Source organism: Coregonus clupeaformis, chromosome 18, assembly GCF_020615455.1.
Source record: "Coregonus clupeaformis isolate EN_2021a chromosome 18, ASM2061545v1, whole genome shotgun sequence".
NCBI lineage: Eukaryota > Metazoa > Chordata > Actinopteri > Salmoniformes > Salmonidae > Coregonus > Coregonus clupeaformis.
In genome coordinates, this window is record NC_059209.1 from 22668954 (window position 1) to 22688595 (window position 19642).

General features: G+C 42.0%; 1 protein-coding gene across 1 annotated transcript; it reads left to right on the forward strand.

The window, feature by feature from the left end:
- The first annotated feature begins 342 nt into the window (after positions 1 to 342).
- LOC121550248 (pescadillo homolog) lies at positions 343 to 19642 on the forward strand. The gene is made up of 15 exons (XM_041862421.1): positions 343 to 497; positions 1047 to 1126; positions 1389 to 1542; positions 1693 to 1802; positions 4873 to 5044; positions 7741 to 7830; positions 14299 to 14415; positions 14734 to 14811; positions 15022 to 15111; positions 15645 to 15775; positions 15863 to 15988; positions 16557 to 16741; positions 18019 to 18164; positions 18621 to 18806; positions 19537 to 19642. The coding sequence occupies exons 1-15, from the start codon at positions 474 to 476 to the stop codon at positions 19618 to 19620; spliced, it is 1773 nt and encodes a 590-aa protein (XP_041718355.1). The 5' UTR covers positions 343 to 473; the 3' UTR covers positions 19621 to 19642.

Genomic DNA, 19642 nt, shown 5'->3' on the forward strand with positions numbered 1-19642 from the left:
GTTTAGTGAGTCCGCCAGAACAGAAGCAGTAGGGATGACCATTTACGTTCTCTTGATACGTGCGTGAGCATGAATTGGACCATTTTCCTGTCCTGCTAAGCATTCAAAATCTAATTTTGTATAGAGTAAAAAATACATTATTTTCTTTAGGAATATATGTGTGTGTTTGTGTGTGTTTGAATGAATCCTTAAAAATCCAACTGACTTCCAATGAATAAATAGATACACATAGGTCATCCAAACTTCACTGATTCATTTTTATGTTTTAGGTCTTAGAAATTATAATAATATTCAGGCCTAAAAATGGACAGCTTGAGGTGTCGGGGTCCTGCGAGTTTATTCCGCGCATGTCACACAACACGTGCATCAGCCACGGTGTTTTTTCGTGGCGGTTGTGTTTACATGATTGTCTAGGGAAGTAAAACCATTTTTTAAAAGTCATTTATATAATAACACGAATATATCTATTGTAAATGGGGGGTCTACAGAAAAAGAAGGTAAGGATGTCACTGTCTGTCAAATTAATTATCCAACAATTTTGCAAGCTATGTACAGCTAAAGTTAGCTAGTTTCTCTGAGCACAGAATTAGCTATGAGTTTAGGCCGAACATGTTTAGCTAGCTGTTACTAGATAACTATAAAACTATAATCTTGCTAATAATCACATTTTTGTAATAGATCCCTTGCATGAAACACGTCTTTGTACTCAGCTATTGTAGTTCTACGTCGGTCTAGTCGAGTCCTTTGCCGTTGATGCAGATTGTTTTCAACCCTTCTATGCTAGCTAGTTAACGTTAGCCTAGCTGCTACGGTAGTACGTTACATCTTCACCTGAGGCATAAAAAAGACAGAGTACTAAATAGTGATAAAAGATGTGCAGAACATTGTCAGCATCAACCTTTTTGCTCTTTAGTCTGGTTACACGTTTTCTAGTAACAATTTAAGAGTGACACCCTAGCTAAAAGCCAGGTTCCTCCAATACCCCACACATCGTTTACTGTCTTCATGTCTTGTGAGTAACTGTAAACCCATTTGTCTTGTTTCAGTATGAGAGGGGCTCTGCCACCAACTACATCACACGGAACAAAGCCCGCAAGAAGCTGCAGCTGAGCCTGGCAGATTTCAGGTACTGGGTAACGTTACTACTAACCCGCCACAACCTGGGTCGTATTCATTAGTACACACTGTACACTGTAGCAAAAGTTTTGCAATGGAAAATACGTGTTTTGTAAGTTGTAGTCCCTCCTTGTTTCAGTCCGTTATCTTCCCTGTGGTGTCTAGCGAATACGGCCATGTACTCTGGTTGTGGATGTAATAGCATGGTTGCCTCAATCAGTTTCTGCTATGCCAAATTGACAGTCTGCATGTTCGTCCACTGTTCCACACAGACGCCTGTGCATTCTGAAAGGCATCTACCCTCATGAGCCCAAGCACAAGAAGAAGGTGAACAAGGGTTCCACGGCCCCCCGTACATTCTACCTGCTCAAAGACATCCGGTTCCTCCTGCACGAGCCCATCGTTCGAAAGTTTAGAGAGTACAAGGTAATGTTTTATACAACTGTTTTGACTACTATATAGACATGTTGTGTGTTTATTGACATTTTCGTACCGTTCAGTGAATTTCCAGTCCACTATTTTCAAATCAAGGGGCAAATCTAGTAAGGCTGCCTTGTCCTGTTCCGTCTCCGGTAGGTGTTTGTGCGCAAACTGAGGAAGGCATATGGAAAGGCAGAATGGACCGGGGTGGAGAGACTGAGAGATAACAAGCCTGGCTACAAACTGGACCACATCATCAAGGAGAGGTGAGGTCTCAATCCACTGCAGCGCCAACTGCAAACAGGAGATGGCAATGTTGAGCATATAGTTACATACACTGAGTGTACAAAACATTAGGCTCTTTCCATGACAGTGACCAAGTGAATCCAGGTGAAAGCTATGATCTGTTATTGATGTCACCTGTTAAATCCACTTCAATCAGTGTAGATGAAGGGGAGGAGACCGGTTAAAGAAGGATTTTTAAGCCTTGAGAAAATGTTGACATGGTTTGTATATGTGTGCCATTCAGAGGGTGAATGGGCAAGACAAAATATTTAAGTGCTTTTTGAACAGGGTATGGTAGAAGGTGCCAGGTGCACCGGTTTGTGTCAAGAACTGCAACACTGCTGGGTTTATTGTGCTCAACAGTTTCCCGTGTGTATCAAGAATGATCCAACACCCAAAGGACATCCAGCCAACTTGACACAACTGTAGGAAGCATTGGAGTCAACATGGGCCAGCATCCCTGTGGAACGCTTTCGACACCTTGTAGAGTCCATGACCTGACTGATTGAGGCTGTTCTGAAGGCAAAAGGGGGCACAACTCAATATTTGGAAGGTGTTCCTAATGTTTTCTACACTCAGTGTATAGAAAATAGAACGTGACTGTGAATACAGAGTTTTCGCTGCCGCCCTTCCGGAAGCCTCTTTCTCAAAGCTAAGGATCTGGATCACGTTCTATGCATGTGTTATTTTACGCACACTATGTAGGGCTGGGCGGTATATCGTATTTTACTATATATCAGTTTTGATGCACAGACCAGTTTGGGTTTTTACTTTACCTTCTATATCTGTATTTGAATGTTTGGTTTGTTAAATGTAATGCCATGTGTAACACCCATTTTTATAGTTTACTCCGCTACTTCAGTTCTCTCTCCATGCTGCTTTCCACACAGAACTTGCCCCGCCCCCTGTCACTCAAGGAGCGCATTTGTTGTTGCTCGACCACGAGACACTTGCGTTCAGTCTGCCTGGTCAATGCACCACATGCAACAATGTTGATGACTACGATGCTCTTTCCACTTTACTTTTTAATATAAATCTACAAGCGTTCTATAGTTACACTATTAAATTGTTTCTTACATCTGCAAACAGCTAGTTTGTATTTTCTTAGCAAGTTGTGGCTAAGTCGTGTTATCTGCTAATCGCTAGTTAGCTGGCTAAATGTACTAAGTCAGACTAAACGGAGCTGGCTATACAGCCTGATATCAGTGACGGTGTAGGCCTAAATCAGCATGTTGTTTGTGCAACAGTATCTTCTAAATGAAAGAGGAATAGGCGAAGCATGAATATGTTAGCTACATGAAGTAGCTAAGAGAAAATGTTAGGCTACATTACATGTTATAGGGTCCCCTAGGAAACACTGACCAACATTTGGTTCCTACCCTGTCACAATAACTCCTCCCTGGCATTTTCATTCATTGTCATGTCAATTAACACTGTATTCAAAGTGCCCACTATTATCTTCTAACTGTAGAATTAGAATAATAATTATTTTTCCATGATTCCAACAGTTCACCCAAGTGTTTTGATCTAAATTGCAAGACAAATTGCAATTGAAACATTTGGTTAAAAATATGGCCTAGATTTTTTGCCCATATCATGCAGCCCAATGTGGCAGTGTGGAAATGATCTCAAATGAGTGCAGGAAATGCAGACATTTATTTTTGGTTGAAGTTTTAATTGAACAGTAAAAAACTATCACAATGGAGAGAGACCCATTGAAATAATGTAGAATGTATGTGTCGCCACCCTAGGGTCACGCACTACTCATAAAGCAAATGTATAACTTGTATTATTAAAAAAACATAAAATACCGTCATACTGTCAAATTTAAAAAAGAATGATATGATATTTTGGCCGTATCGCCCAGCCCTGACACTGTAGCTGCTGCTCACACTATGCATGGCCATCATATTTCTAATGTTTATCATTAAAATACTGTAGCCAGCTACATTTCCTAATGTTTTGCTTAAGGGTCATCTTACATTTTTGATCTACGTTTAGAAAACGCAGCAAGAGATTTCTTACGCGTTTTATCTTTTTTTCCTGCGTGAAAAATAAAGAATTCTAAGTTTAACTTGCTAGTTATCTAATTAAGTTACTTAATTAATAAGGTGACGGGGCATCATATTGTGTAAGCTTCCTGCCGTGTTTGAGAAGTCAAAGCCCTTTGGAGGAGTTATCTGTACAGCTGCCGCTATCTTGATTTCCTATTTTCTCCTCTCTATTCTGGGCCCGTCTGCTCCTCCCCCATCTTCTCAGAGCAGGCAGGCCTGTTGCCCTAGCGACTCCAAACAGACACAGGGTGTGTATGTTCACATGCTGCTTCAGAGAAGACAAGCATGCATCAAAACTTTGTTCAGTTGCCCAATGTCTCTCGTTCACATTTGCTTGTTAATGTACAAAGTCACGAAAAATGACATTCAGTAGCTCCTACCTATACATGTATAACTTTATGAACTGGATTGCCTGTCTTTACAAATAGTTTTTTTCCGTTTGTGCTCGTTAGCATATTTAGCAAGCAGCCTCTATGGAAATTCGCTATTACTTGTGCTAATTTTGTTAGCATTCTGGTAACATATGCCCAATGGTCTTTTTGCGTTTTCTGGCGCCCCCTTGTGCACTAAGCCGGTAATACTGTAAATCCCGGAATGTGAGAAGGACAGAAAGACGATATGAAAATCTGCAAACCGCCCAACCCTAGTTACTGGCTCAACTGTTCTGGGGAACTATGGTAAGCTTCACAATGTAAATTAATGTGACAGGTGAAATGAAGGCAATCTGCTTTATCTCCTAACATATTGCACAAGTTCACTGCAGGTATTTACTTAAAAAGAGTACAAATCCTGCACAGAAATCTTCATATCAATAGCCACGGCAAGTCGGGTTCCAGAAATTCCGGAACCGCAGCCACTCAGTAGTAAATAATAATCTAATAAGATCTCTGTGGCGTTGTTCCCTGTTTACGGCTCATGTCAGCATAACATTTGTAAAGGATGTCCTACATTTGTGGTTATCTGATCAGGGTTATGTTTGGGTCTATTTGTGTGCCAGGTACCCCACTTTCATCGATGCCCTCCGTGACATCGACGACGCCCTTTCCATGTGCTTCCTGTTCTCCACCTTTGCTCGCACGGGGAAGTGCCACGTCCAGACCATCACGCTATGCCGACGCCTCACTGTGGAGTGGATGAACTACATAGTCACATCTCGCTCTCTCAGGAAGGTAGGAAGGACAAGACTGCAGATGTGTCCTCACTAACATAAATAGTTGGTCCTCAATGAAAATGAGTGCAGGCATAATTGGTTAAGAAATGATACTGACTGTTACAGGTACAATAGCCTCTGAAATGGATTTGTCATCACAATTGTGTGTACAGTGCATTCGGAAAGTATTCAGACCCCTTGACTTTGTCCACATTTTGTTAACGTTAAAGCCTTATTCTGAAATGGATTCAATAGTCCCCCCCCAATCTACACACAATACCCCATAATGAATGACAAAGCAAAAACTGGTTTTTAAAAATTTCTGCAAATGTATAAAAAAATTAAAACTGAAGTATTACATTTACATAAGTATTCAGACCCTTTACTCATTACTTTGTTGATTCACCTTTGGCAGCAATTACAGCCTCGAGTCTTCTTGGGTATGACGCTACAAGCTTGGCACGCCTATATTTGGGGAGTTTTTCCCATTCTTCTCTGCTGATCCTCTCAAGCTCTGTCAGGTTGGATGGGGAGCGTCGCTGCACAGCTATTTTCAGGTCTCTCCCGAGATGTTCGATCAGGTTGAAGTCCGGGATCTGGCTGGGCCACTCAAGGACATTCAGGGACTTGTCCCGAAGCCACTCCTGTGTTTTCTTGGCTGTGTGCTTAGGGTCGTTGTCTTGTTGGAATCTTTGCCCCAGTCTGAGGTCCTGAGCAGGTTTTCATCAAGGATCTCTTTGTACTTTGCTCCATTAATCTTTCCCTCGATCCTGACTAGTCTCCTAGTCCCTGCCGCTGAAAAACATCCCCACAGCATGATGCTGCCAACACCATGCTTCACCGTAGGGATGGTGCCAGGTTTCTTCCAGAAGTGGCGCTTGGCATTCAGGCCAAAAAGTTCAATCTTGGTTTCATCAGACCAGAGGATCTTGTTTCTCATGGTCTGAGAGTCCTTTAGGTGCCTTTTGGCAAACTCCAAGCGGGCTGTCATGTGCCTTTTACTGAGGAGTGGCTTCCGTCTGGCCACTACCATAAAGGCCTGATTGGTGGAGTGCTGCAGAGATGGTTGTCCTTCTGGAAGGTTCTCTCATCTCCACAGAGGAACTCTGAAGGGCTGTCAAGGTGACCATCGGTTTCTTGGTCATCTCCCTGACCAAGGCCCTTCTCCCCCGATTGCTCAGTTTGGCCGGGCGGCCAGCTCTAGGAAGAGTCTTGGTGGTTCCTAACTTCTTCCATTGAAGAATGATGGAGGCCACTGTGTTCTTGGACTTTCAATGCTGCAGAATTTTTTTGGTACCCTTCCCCAGATCTGTGCCATAACACAATCTAGTCTCGGAGCTCTACGGACAATTCCTTCGACCTCATGGCTTGTTTTTTGCTCTGACATGAACTGTCAACTGTGGGACCTTATATAGATAGGTGTGTGCCTTTCCAAAACATGTCCAAGCAATTGAATTTACCACAGCTGGACTCTAATCAAGTTGTAGAAACATCTCAAGGATGATCAATGGAAACGGGATGAACCTGAACTAAATCTCCAGTCTCATAGCAAAGGGTCTGAATACTTATGTAAATAAGGTATTTCAGTTTTTTTTATTTTTAATACATTTGCTAACATTTCTAAAAACCTGTTTACGCTTTGTCATTATGGGGTATTGTGTGTAAATTGATGAGGGGAAAAGTTTATTTAATCAATTTTAGAATAAGGCTGTAACGTAACAATGTGGAAAAAGTCAAGGGGTTTGAATACTTTCGGAATGCACTGTATGTACTGAACAAAAATATAAATGCAACAATTTCACTGAGTTACAGTTCATATAAGGAAATCAGTCAATTGAAAGAAATTCATTAGGCCCTAATCTATGTATTTAACATGACTGGGCAGGGGTGCAGCCATGGGTGGGCCTGGGAGGGCATAGGCCCACCCACTTGGCAGCCACACCCACTCACTGGGGAGCCAGGCCCAGCCAATCAGAATGAGTTATTACCCACAAAAGGGCTTTATTACAGAATCAAATACTCCTCAGCACCCCTCCCACCCCTCCTCAGACAATCCTGCAGGTGAAGAAGCTGGATGTGGTGGTCCTGGGCTGGCGTGGTTACACGTGGTCTGCGGTTGTGAGGCTGGTTGGACGTACTGCCAAATTCTCTAAAATGACAGTGGAGGCAGCTTATGGTAGAGAAATTAACATTAAATTATCTGGCAACAGCGCTGGTGGACATTCCTGCAGTCAGCATACCAATTGCACACTCCCTCAACTTGAGACATCTGTGGCATTGTGTTGTGTGACAACTGCACATTTTAAAGTGGCCTTTTATTGTCCCCCGCACAAGGTGCACCTGTGTAATGATCATGCTGTTTAATCAGCTTCTTGATATGCCACACCTGTCAGGTGGATGGATTATCTTGGCAAAGGAGAAATGCTCACTAACAGCGGCGTAAACAATTTGAGGGAAATAAGCTTTTTGTGTGTATGGAACATTTCAGGGATTATTATTTTTCAGCTCATGAAACATGGGTCCAACACTTTGCGTTTATATTTTTGTTCAGTGTACGTATAGACGTAGCAGTGTTAGATGCCTATTAAGTGTTGTGAAAGCATTTTTGGGGTGGTTAGTCCACATTGAATATGTCTGAATGAGATGCATGCTATTTGGCAAGAAAATAACTGGTATTCTGCTGTACACTTGACATTGTTTTGCTTTCCCGGGCAGGTTTTCCTCTCCATCAAGGGGATTTACTATCAGGCAGAGGTCCTTGGACAGCTCATCACCTGGCTCGTGCCCTACCAGTTTGCCCATGACGTAAGTGCTGAGTCACATCACAGCAGCTCAAAGAGCCATTTTCGTATTTTATTTATACTTTGGGTTTTTATTGATTTATTTCACTAATGTACAGAAATTCACCATAGAAAAATGAATACAAAAAATAAATGCAAAAGGCCGGGGTTCAGGGATACATTACGTGCAATATTCACATTACAACGTACATACAGTTATGTCATAACCACATTTAGTAGTTAATGTCCCATAACTGAGCCTCAAACCGTATCTATCGCTCCCATCTGGCCTCAAACTCGTTTTCCCTCATTCTTAACAAATAAGTCATTTTTTGCCATATTATAGATTTCTTGTATAATGTCTAACCAATCATCTAGTTTTGGAGGATCTAATTAATACAAGTGTCTTGTTAAAGCTTTCTTACCAGCTGCAAGAAGGTCCCTAATCATATATTATTCACATGCCCTTATTTCATCCTGTACATTTCCTAGGTAGACAACAAAGTCCTAGGGACACCATAGCCCAGGATGGCTTTAATAGTAGAACACACGTTATCCCATAACTCATCAAATGTTTTGCATTCCCACACTCGTTCTCCCGAGTGGCGCAGTGGTCTAAGGCACTGCATTGCAGTGCTAGCTGTGTCACTAGAGATCCTGGTTCGAATCCAGGCTCTGTCGTAGCCGGCCGTGACCGGGAGACCCATAGGGCGGCGCACAATTGGCCCAGCGTCGTCCAGGGTAGGGGAGGGAATGGCCGGCAGGGATGTAGCTCAGTTGGTAGAGCATGGCGTTTGCAACGCCAGGGTTGTGGGTTCGATTCCCACGGGGGGCCAGTATGAAAAATAAAAAAAATAATGTATGCACTCACTAACTGTAAGTCGCTCTGGATAAGAGCGTCTGCTAAATGACAAAAAAAAAAAAAGATATGATAGTGGTTAGCTTCCATGTGTCCACACATTCTCCCAACAAATTTGTTGCATACAATTAATTTTAGGTGTAATAAAGAATCACGTCAGGTTCTTCCAACAGAACTCTTTCCATATTCTTGAATTAGTGGTGGCCTGTTTTGTTTTACACATGTTCTTCCACTCTTCTTCTGAGATAAAGTTGATTTATTTTCCCAATTTTTCCTTGATGTACAAGGTTGAGTTATCTTTACTTTCCATCAAGCTGTGGTACAATACTGAGATTACCTGAAAATGTACTTGCCTTCTATGATTTACTAATAGCTCTCAAAACTCAATTTGAGTCCATGGGGGAGTTTGGCTGCTTTACCCCTTTATATAGTAATCCATGAATTGTTAGTATCTAAAAAAAAATCATTATTTTCCAAATTGTACATTGGCTTTAGATCCTGAAAAATCATAATTTCCCCATTCTCAACAATAGTACACAATGCCATTATACCCTGATTAACGCATTGTTTAAACCTTGGATCATATGTGCCAGGTTGACATTTGACATCATATGCACAACATCTCATCATCCTACTTCCTCTCTCCAATTTGTGTTTCCGGACCATATCAAACCAAATATCTAATGTGAATGTTGTTATTGGGTCCAATATGTCCTCCATGGTCTTAAATGGTTCTTATCTCCCACCAATGTTTGGATTGGCTTTCCCATTATGCTCCTCTCTATATCCTTCCATATTGCAGAGTAACTTCTATCACACCAGTAAACTATGTATCTGAGTGGTGCCGCATAGAAATATTCTCTCAGGTTGGGTAGTGCCCTTCCTCCTTTATCCTTGGGAAGTTGCAATATCTAATCCTAGGTTTCTTACCATCCCAGATAAATCTCAATATCAGTTTGTCCCATACTCTATATTGACTTTGAGGCATTATAATTGAAAGAGATTGGAATAAGTACAACAGTCTGGGTACAATATTCATACTTATGGAGTATGGACCATCTCAAAACATTTATATGGTCGTAGTTAGCTTTATATATATTTTGAGGGAATCTTTGGTTAAGTAATTTTGTCTTAATTTCTAGATAAGGGGAATAGTTAAATGTCAGGATCTGCGTTTTAAGCACATTCAATTTATATCCAGAATAATGACCATATTCCTCTAATCGATTCATCCGTTTAGGGAAACCTACCTCTGGGTTATTCAAATACTATGACATCGTCTGCAAATAGTCCAGTGAAATGTTCCTCTTCTCCCACAGTGATACCCCCTAGGTTCTCTCTCTGTCTAATTGCCTGGGCTAGAGGCTCTATATACAGGGTGAAAAGGATCGGTGACAAGTAACAACCCTGTCGTGTGCCCCTTTTCTGAGGTTAATCTTGTTTGTCAAATTCCCATTTATTCTAGCTGTCGGATTCTGATAAATGGCTTTGATGCATTTGATTGACTCTTCCTTAAATCATTTACATTACATTTACATTTTAGTCATTTAGCAGACGCTCTTATCCAGAGCGACTTACAGTTAGTGAGTGCATACAAATCCAAACCTTTTTAGAACTTGATATAGAAATGTCCAATTCACACAATCTAAAGCCTTCTCTGCATCTAGGCTAACCAAAGCTGCACTTTTCTCCCCATTTTGAATAGGATTGATAAAATGTGAAGACGTTCTAATATTGTCTTATGTTTGACGACCCTTAATGAATCCGGTTTGGTCTTCATCAATTAAATCTGGCATGAACTTCTCAAAACTCTTGGATATAATTGAAGTATACAGTTTAATCTACATTTCAAATTGACACAGGGCAGTAGCTATTACATAATTATTTATCTTTGCCTTCTTTGGGGGTTATTGAAATAATAGCTTCCTTCCACGATGGGGGAATAAGGCCCTCCTTCAAGGTTCAATTGAAGAATGATCCAAGCAATGGGGTCAATTCCTCAAAGGTTTTGTACCACTCTGATAGGAAGCTGTCGCTCCCTGAAGATTTGTTGTTCTTAAGTCTAGTAACTGCACTCACTACCTCTGTAATGGGTGCCGTGGGGGTGTCATTCTGTGTTTTCCCAATAGATGGCAAATCCAGAGAATTAAGAAACTCCTTCATTATATCGTCTGCTGCGGGTGGTTGAGTATACAGGTTTTTGTAATAGTCCTCAAATATATGCGCTATGGTTATAGGTCCGTGTTTTAATTTGTCTAGTTTGTGGATCTCTTATGGTATAAATTGTATTTGCTATCTGTTTGCAGATGCGTCTAGCTAGCAGTCTAGTAGCTTTAGGGCCCGCCTCATAAAATGTCTGTTTCAAAAATCTGTTTCAATAAGTCTCGTTACTAAGAATATCATCTATTTTTCTCCTTGTTTCTTTTATTTATTTTATTATTAATGGATCAAGTGATCTTTTGTTTTTATTCCATATCTTTCAAATTCGGATATATAGCCAATCTACCTTTCTTCTGGAATGTTGTAAGTGCGGTTCGTTTCCCACGAATGACAACCTTCACTGCATCCCATAGAATATTAGGATTCACCTCACCATTGTCATTTTCCTCTATACATCTCCTTATTTCCATTTTTATTTGATCTACCGTTACCTTGTTCTAAATTCCAACATTCAATCTCCACACAATATATATTTTCCTACAGTTTAGATGTATGGCCATAGAAATTATACTATGGTCTAATACATCAGATACCCCAATCCCACATTCCTTCACTCTATACCTATCTCCTCTGTTTATAAGGAAATAATATATCCTAGAATAGAGTGAGTAATGGGTATAATCCCTTTCCAATGGGTGGAGGTCCCTCCAGATATCAATCAGTCCCAGTTTTTATCAATGAGGTGTTAATCAACATTGTAAGGGCCATTTTATTTCTCTTAGTACTGGTCGTGTCCAGATTATGATTTTAACACCACGTTCACATTGCCCGCACAAATTACAATCCCCTCTGCTTCTGATGCAATGGTTTCAAATACATTTGTAAAAAGAACTTGTTGCTCTCTGGAGGGGCATAAACATTAACAAACGTTACCTCTATTTTCCCCTGTACTACCGTAAATCTCTCTTTGTCATTCATTTCCTTAATACTTTCAAAATGAACTGAGTTTGGAATAAGGATCGCAACCGCTCTTGTGTTTGTTTAAAAGATCTGTAGAATGTGTTTTTAAAACCAAACCTGTTCAGTTTTTTGTGTTCCAATTGTGATAAATGTGTTTCATGGAGGAATATGGCCTGGGCTTTCTTATCTATTTTTGTTGTTGTTGCAATAACCTTAATTCTCTTCATAGGATTGTTCAAACATTGACATTTAGGGACACCAACTTAATGTCATTAGTCATATGTTGCATTGTTTTTGTACATCAAGATGGTATTCAAACCAGGTAACAAAAAAACATTCAAACCCTGAACATCTGGGTACAAAATCTCAATAAAAAGTAGACCTCCAAAAATGGGTTTCCCAATGAAGCCCTCTCCACACACCCCCTGTGTGGTTCGAGGAGAAAAACCCACTCAATGTGGAGGCCCCTCTCTAGCAGTGTGGAGATAGTCGAATTCTCCCTCCACAGACTAGCTAGGACCAGTTTCCGACTCTCACCCCACAGTCTTGGTTACTGTTCAAAATGAGTCAGTGTTCCGTTTGAAAGATTCAATTAGTTTGTGAGTTTCCAAATAAAACGTTGTTAAAGTAAACAGTCGGCCTTACGGACGGCGTTTTGAGCGATAATTTTCTGGATATAATGATACGTCAGTATGTTAACGATTGGCCTTAATCCTTATAGGCTATTGCGCTCCCCTCCCACACGCCTCCACGTCGACCCTCGTTGTAGTTGTCCCTCACTGGTGATGCTGTTGTGCCCGTCATCTCCTCCGGCCGGTTCCTCGATACTGAATCCCCTCTTCCTCATGTCCTGCGCTGCCTTGGGCCACACTGCTGTTGACCCTCGGACTCCCAGTGGATTCTCATCTTGTCCATGTGGGATTGAAAGCGTATTCCTTTTTCTTTAAGAGCTCTCTTCAGTCCAGCATAGGATTTGCGTCTCTGAATAACCTCATGAGCGTAATTGTGGTCGAATGACAGTATGTGTGTTCCATGTTTTAATCTTCTGCCAGGCTTTGCTCAAAAATATTTTCCTTCGTATTGTATTGAAGGAAGTTGACAACAATGTATCTAGGGGGTAGATCGGCACTTGGTTTTTGAGCAAGTGCTCTGTGTGCTCTCTGGATCTGAAGATCTGTATCTGTCATTTTTGCATAAACCTTCTTTGAATTGGGGCATATCTCTTCCCTCTGCCTCCTCAGCAATGTTGCAAATATGGATATTGTTGCGCCTGGACCTTTCCTCAAGGTCCGTCAGCTTCTCCTGTATTCTTCGTTGTTGTTTCAGTGACTGGAGTAGAGCTTCACCAATTTCCATGTTGTTTGTTCTTCCAGCTGCCCGATCCGTGTCTCTGCCCCTTTCAAAGCTGTACTTTGGGCGTGAAGTTCCCCTTTAGTTTCCTGGAGCCTCGCTGTAACTTCGTGTTTTAATTCCTCTAACTCCTTTATTTCCTTCTTAATGTCGTCCTTGAATGTAGTAAGTTTCCCTCTCATTTCAGTTTTAAGTTTGCAGATTTTCCTGCTAATACTTATCAGCATTTCCTTCGCCGGGTTCCTCCATCTCAGTCGTCGTCGCCATCTTGCCTTGCTTGTTGAGGGCTGTGTGTGTCTTCATCCATTTCAGCTTTATTCAAGTTTTTAACTCGTTTTTTAAACTTATACTGACTTCTTGTTCTATCTCCACCACTCATTTATACTGAAGCTTTATATATTAGAGTTTTGAAAATATGAATTTGGGGGTGAATTATTTACAACCGACAGGGAGCTTGTTTTCTACATGGCCATTCTGTCGCTCACCAAGCAGGAAGTCCCAAAGAGCCATTTTCAAATGTATTCAGTCACTGAGTTTTGTCTCAATAGGGCACAAGTTAATGTATTTGTTTAATCAATTAAGACTTCTTAGTTATTCAGGCAGGCTACAGACCCACAAGTTCTCAAATCTCAAGTGTTGTAATAGGTTATTTAAGAAAAATGGGGCAGAAGAACATTTTCATTTTGGTAACTAAACAGTGTTATGAATTTACTACTATTCACTGAAAGTTTCTATACTCTCTCCTCACTATCTCTGTAGCTCCCTAACTCTGCTTGTTGACTTAGCATTGACTTCCCATCTCTTTCATGGGGCCTGGTGATTTCAGTTGATTTTGAGAGGTAAATTATAGGCTGTTTGCGAAGATGGTGACAAGTTTGTTTGAAAGACACTCACATTTCAGGGAACAGTCAGGTTTGTGACTCCACTTTGTAAATTGTTGATAGGACATTGTTAGTCGTTTTGTGGTGAAATGATCAAGAGTGCTTTTAGAACTAATACTGCCACTTGCTCTTTATTGTTTCAAGGCAAATTCAATTTAAGTTGATGCTGTTAAATGTGGGTAAATTAGAGGAGCTTGATAAGTGTATGTGGCAATGGCTCTCCTTAACATTGACTCTACAATACAAGCTTTCAGACAATAATTATCTGTCCTTTCTCCCCCAGCACCCGACAGATGTGGACTACAGAGTAATGGCCACCTTCACAGAGATGTACACTACCCTCTTTGGCTTCATTAACTTCCGCCTCTACCAGACCCTCAACCTGGTCTACCCGCCCAAGGTAACCCAGTACCTGGCCTAAACTTGCATCGTGTTCATTACGCACCAAGCGGAAGAAAACTGACTGAAACAGGGAGGGGCTACCAGAAGTCAAATAAGAAATGCTCGTTTTTGTTTTCCGTTGCAAAACATTTTGCTACAGTGTGCCCTAATGAATACGATCCCGGAGAACCATTTCAACTATCTCACGTCACAAGTGGTGCCTTTTTTGTAGCCATGTTATTTTTGTCGATGAACATATATTGTCTTGTAGTATAAAGAGATTATTGGCCAGCTAGTTGTGTGTCTGAGCTGTTGCTAACTCCACCCCTCTCTCCAGCTGGACAGCAAAGCTGAGTCGGAGCTGAAGGCAGAGCACGAGGAGGACTACGCTATGGACTCAGAGAGCTACTTGGAGGTGGGCCTTTCATCACTGTTATGGATTGATATAAATCGATGAGTAGACCTTATATTAACTTGAGGATTCCTGTATATGTCAGACAGGACAGCCAGCCCTCTCTCTATTGATCTGGGCTAACTGCCCTACCTTGATGCTACTCTATCAGTAGAAATGTGTTGTTTTTAAGCTGTGTGTAAACTGAACCTGTGCGTTTCATGCGCTAAACAGAAACTGTCAGCCCTGAGTGCCAGCCTGGCACGGGTGGTCGCCACCGCAGAGGAGGAGGAGAACCAGCTGGACCAGTTCCCTACCGAGGGGGTAAGGAGACACACTGAATAAACTAGCTACCTGGTGGTCAGGAGTGTGTTATAACCAATGCCTGCCACGTTCACCTTTCATTCCTTCCATTTAGAAAGCACTTTCTTTCCCAAATCTTCAGGACGTGGGTGGAGGAACTATTTGAAGCGCCCACTCGATGTAAATTGATAGTTCTGATACAAAAGTCATCCTCGATATTTGAAGGATGTTGATGTTCTTATAAATCATTGTTAGGCAGTTTGAAGTTGGGATAAAAATAGCTGATTAACTAATTGCTCACAGAAGGATGGATTGAGAGGCCAAACAAACAGGGAATAAAGGAAACACTGCAAATCAGTGGGTCTACAGAGAGCTACATTTTCCCCCAATGGATTCACCTCATTAGAGGTGTTAGACTGGCTAACACTCCTCTATGGCTACAAGGGAGGTGTTTATAAACAACATGATGAAACCAATCCCATCCCACTAACTGCCTGTGTACCCTTCTAAAAACTCCTTTCACCCCCCTTCTCTTTCTCTTTCTCTTTCTTCAGGAGGACCTGGAGAATATGGAGGCCAGAGAGAAGGTGCAGAAAGAGCAGGAGGCCCAGAAAAGGCTTTTTGAGGGGCTCAAGTTCTTCCTGAACAGGGAAGTTCCAAGAGAGTCACTGGCTTTTATCCTGAGGTGAGAACCAGCCCAACGCCACAACCATTATGGCACCCTGGGAAGTGTTTTTTTTTTTATTGATCTCCATCCCTCTCTGTCTGTCAGGTGTTTTGGTGCTGAGGTGTCCTGGGACAAGTCCCTCTGCATTGGTGGCACCTACGAAGTGACCGACGAGACAATCACCCATCAGATTGTGGACAGGCCTGACCTGGACAAGCAGTACATCAACAGGTGAAGGGAACCCAACGGATCATACAACTTTATCTGTAGTCATTACAGCTGTTGCCAATGTCTTGCCATTCATTCAAAATCTTTGCATGAATTATCTTTGGGGAAAAAACTAAATACAACCCCCCCCTTTTCAGACCTTGTCCCCTTTATCCCTTTTCATAGAGCTTAGCTTTAAACAGGGTACATAATGGGCCTGCTAACCCTGTCCAAACCTTCATGTCTTTAGCTGTTGTGATCAATACATACAACACATCCTCAACTTGCCAATGTGTGAATGGTCTCAAATCTTTTTGGAATGTTTAAATGTTACATTCAAAGGTTGGTTGGGTTGACTGACTGTATAAATATCCCAATGGAGCCAACCTGGCACAATGGAATTGTCCCAAAGGTGCGAACTCCGCCCATCTGGCACTTCAGACAGTCTGGATCAAACGCTTAAAGTATTTGAAAGAAGACAGCTATTATTTGAACCCAGTTTGATCCATATCTGTGTAGAAACCTTGGTCGTAAAGGAGGCAGGCAGGTGTGTAACTGTAACCGTGTGTCTGGTGGTCGTGTCCTGCTCCAGGTACTACATCCAGCCCCAGTGGGTGTTTGACTCAATCAACGCCAAGATGCGCCTGCCCGTTGAGGACTACTTCCTGGGGACGACGCTGCCGCCCCACCTGTCGCCCTTCGTGGAGGAGAAGGACGGCGACTACGTGCCCCCGGAGAAGTTAAAGCTCATGGCCCTGCAGCGCGGCGAGAAGCCCGGTAAGAGCTGAGCAGAGCCAGACTCAAAAGTAGTGCACTGTGGGGGTAATGGGGTGCCCTTTCCTATGCAACCTACAGTTAACTGCCAAAATAAAGGAAATGCCAACATAAATTGTGTTAGTAGGGCGTTGGGCTCATTGCTTCAATGCACCTTGGCATAGATTCTACAAGTATCTGGAACTCTATGGGAGGGATGCGACCCTGTTCTTCCACAATAAATTCCATGACTTGGTGTTTTGAAGATGGTGGTGGAAAACGCTGTCTCAGGCGCCGCTCTAGAATCTCCCATAAGTGTTCAATTGGGTTTGAGATCTGGAGACTAAGACGGCAATGGCATATCATTTTCATGCTCATCAAACCATTCAGTGACCACTCGTAGGGCCCTATAATATATGCGTTGCGGACGGAATCACGGAATCCAGACATTAAAATGGAAGAAAAAACTAAATGTATTGAACTTATTAGAAAATTCATTAATTTGCTCAATATTATTATAAGACATGAACAAAATGCATCAGTGATTCGTATTTTCCTTCAACTTTCTGAAGAGGCAATGGCACAGGAATGCCCGTCTGTGTGCGTTTGTCTACCACTTTCTGTAGCCTTTAGCGGTGAATCTAATGTAATGACAACCGTCTTCTGGTAGATGGAAAGGTTCTCAATTAAATGTTTAATACAAAGTAGCCTATGCCTACCTGGCAGAATGATGTCATGATTATTTGCATCAATCCAGTGGCCAGTTGTTTTGCAAACTGCAATCACATGAGCGCTACAGAAACATCACTAACCGAACAACGGTCTCTGGCTGGTGCGCAGTTGAATCCACAATTCTTAGATTTTACCCTCGAGGTCTCTTGATGTGGTTCAAGCATTGTTGTGGACTTCTTTTTTTTTTTTTATCGAAAAACGGAAACCTGTAAAAACAACAGAATTTGGGAAAAACTAAAAGGAGTACAGATGTTATAGGGCCCTACAACCGTGCACTGTGGATAGGGACATTGTCATCCTATCAGGGCATAGCCATGGTGGCCAAAATAATGGCTTGCCCAGCATTTTTATACATGACCCTTAGCATGATGGGATGTTAATTGTTTAGTTAACTCAGGAACCACACCTGAGTGGAAGCACCTGCTTTCAATATACTTTGTGTCCCTCATTTACTGAAGAGTTTCCATTATTTTTGCACATACCTGTATCTCTGCTTCACATGTTTCTGCGCCTGCATGATGTATGTTGCGTTTAACTAAAATGTTCAACAATATTTTTTTTTATTTCAGTACAAGATGAGGAGGAGGAGGAAGAAGAAGAGGATGATGATGATGAGGAGGAAGAGGAAGAAGAGGGTGATGACGATGTGGACGAAGAAGAGTTGACCGAGGAGAAGAATCTGAAGAAGATGGAGAATAAGCGAGCCGAGGGCAAGGTGAGATAATCCTAGCGGTCTACACCAGGGTTCCCCAACTGGCTGAATTTGACCCTCGGGTGATTGTATTTGCCCCCCCCTAAAGTTTTCTGAGCAAAAAATAAATACATCAGCTCCACGTGATTTTTAATTTTGGAAATGTTGTTCCAAGTATTCCCACGCATAAGAGAGACGTGATCGTATACAAATGTAAGCAAGGTTTTGAAATTATGTTTTAGTCAAATACTATATCTGTTTGGGTTTCTTGCGGTCAATTTGCAGTATACAAATTATTATGAATGATGTTCCTGACCTTCCGCTCAAGAATCGTCCCGTTGCTGAATGTAGTTGATGATCCCTGTTCTACACGTTTGAACATCTGAATGGCCTGTTTCATCCAACATAAAACGTTATCGTAAGGCGCAGTGCCATTTTGGACACACCCTTAGAAGTATCTTTTCTCTCCTGTCCCTGCAGACTTTGGGGGTGAAGGTGACCCCCGGCAAAGTGAAACCCTGGGAAACTGGTTCCGTGGGGAACAAGGTGCGCCTTGAGCAGGAGGAGAAGGCAGAGGAGAAGCGTCTGGCCATCATGATGATGAAGAAGAAGGAGAAGTACCTGTACGACAAGATCATGTTTGGCAAGAAGAGGACGACCCGAGAGGTGAGTCCCCTACACTCTGCACCGGCCAAACTGACATGGCACCTCACATGCCATCACTGCGTCACATTGCCTGTCGATGGAGATAGTTAAATAGATACAGTGCATTCGGAAAGTATTCAGATCCCTTCCCTTTTTCCACATTTTGTTACGTTACAGCCTTATTCTAAAATGGATTAAGTAACAGTAAATTATCATCAATCTACACACAATACCCCATAATGACAAAGCGAAAACAGGTTTGTAGAATTGTTTGCAAATTTATAAAAAATACGAAACCGAAATACCTTACTTACATAAGTATTCAGACCCTTTGCTATGAGACTCCAAATTGAGCTCTGGTGTATCCTGTTTCCATTGATCATCCTTGAGATGTTTCTACAACTTGAATGGAATCCACTTGTGGTAAATTCAATTGATTGGACATGATTTGAAAAGGCACACCTGTCTATATAAGGTCCCACAGTTGACCGGGCATGTCAGAGCAAAAACCAAGCCGTGAGGTCGAAGGAATTGTCCGTAGAGCTCCAAGACAAGATTGTGTAGAGGCACAGATCTGGGGAAGGGTACCAAAAAATTTCTGCAGCATTGAAGGTCCCCAAGAACACAGTGGCCTCCATCATTCTTCTATGGAAGAAGTTTGGAACCACCAAGACTTTTCCTAGAGCTGGCCCCTGGCCAATCTGAGCAATCGGGGGAGAAGGGCCTTGGTCATGGAGGTGTCCCCTCGCAGGCAAACAAACTGACGGCCAAGAGAAAGGCCCACGAAGACGCCAGCAAGGCTCAGAAGAAGAAGAAAAAAGCCAAGAAACAGTAGCCACCTAACTGTGGATATTCAT

Coding starts and splice junctions, on each gene's coding strand:
- LOC121550248 (XM_041862421.1), top strand. CDS start 474: ATGGGGGGTCTACAGAAAAAGAAG. Junction 5,045..7,740: donor CATCTCGCTCTCTCAGGAAG/GTAGGAAGGACA, acceptor TTTCCCGGGCAG/GTTTTCCTCTCCATCAAGGG. Junction 18,165..18,620: donor ATAAGCGAGCCGAGGGCAAG/GTGAGATAATCC, acceptor CTGTCCCTGCAG/ACTTTGGGGGTGAAGGTGAC.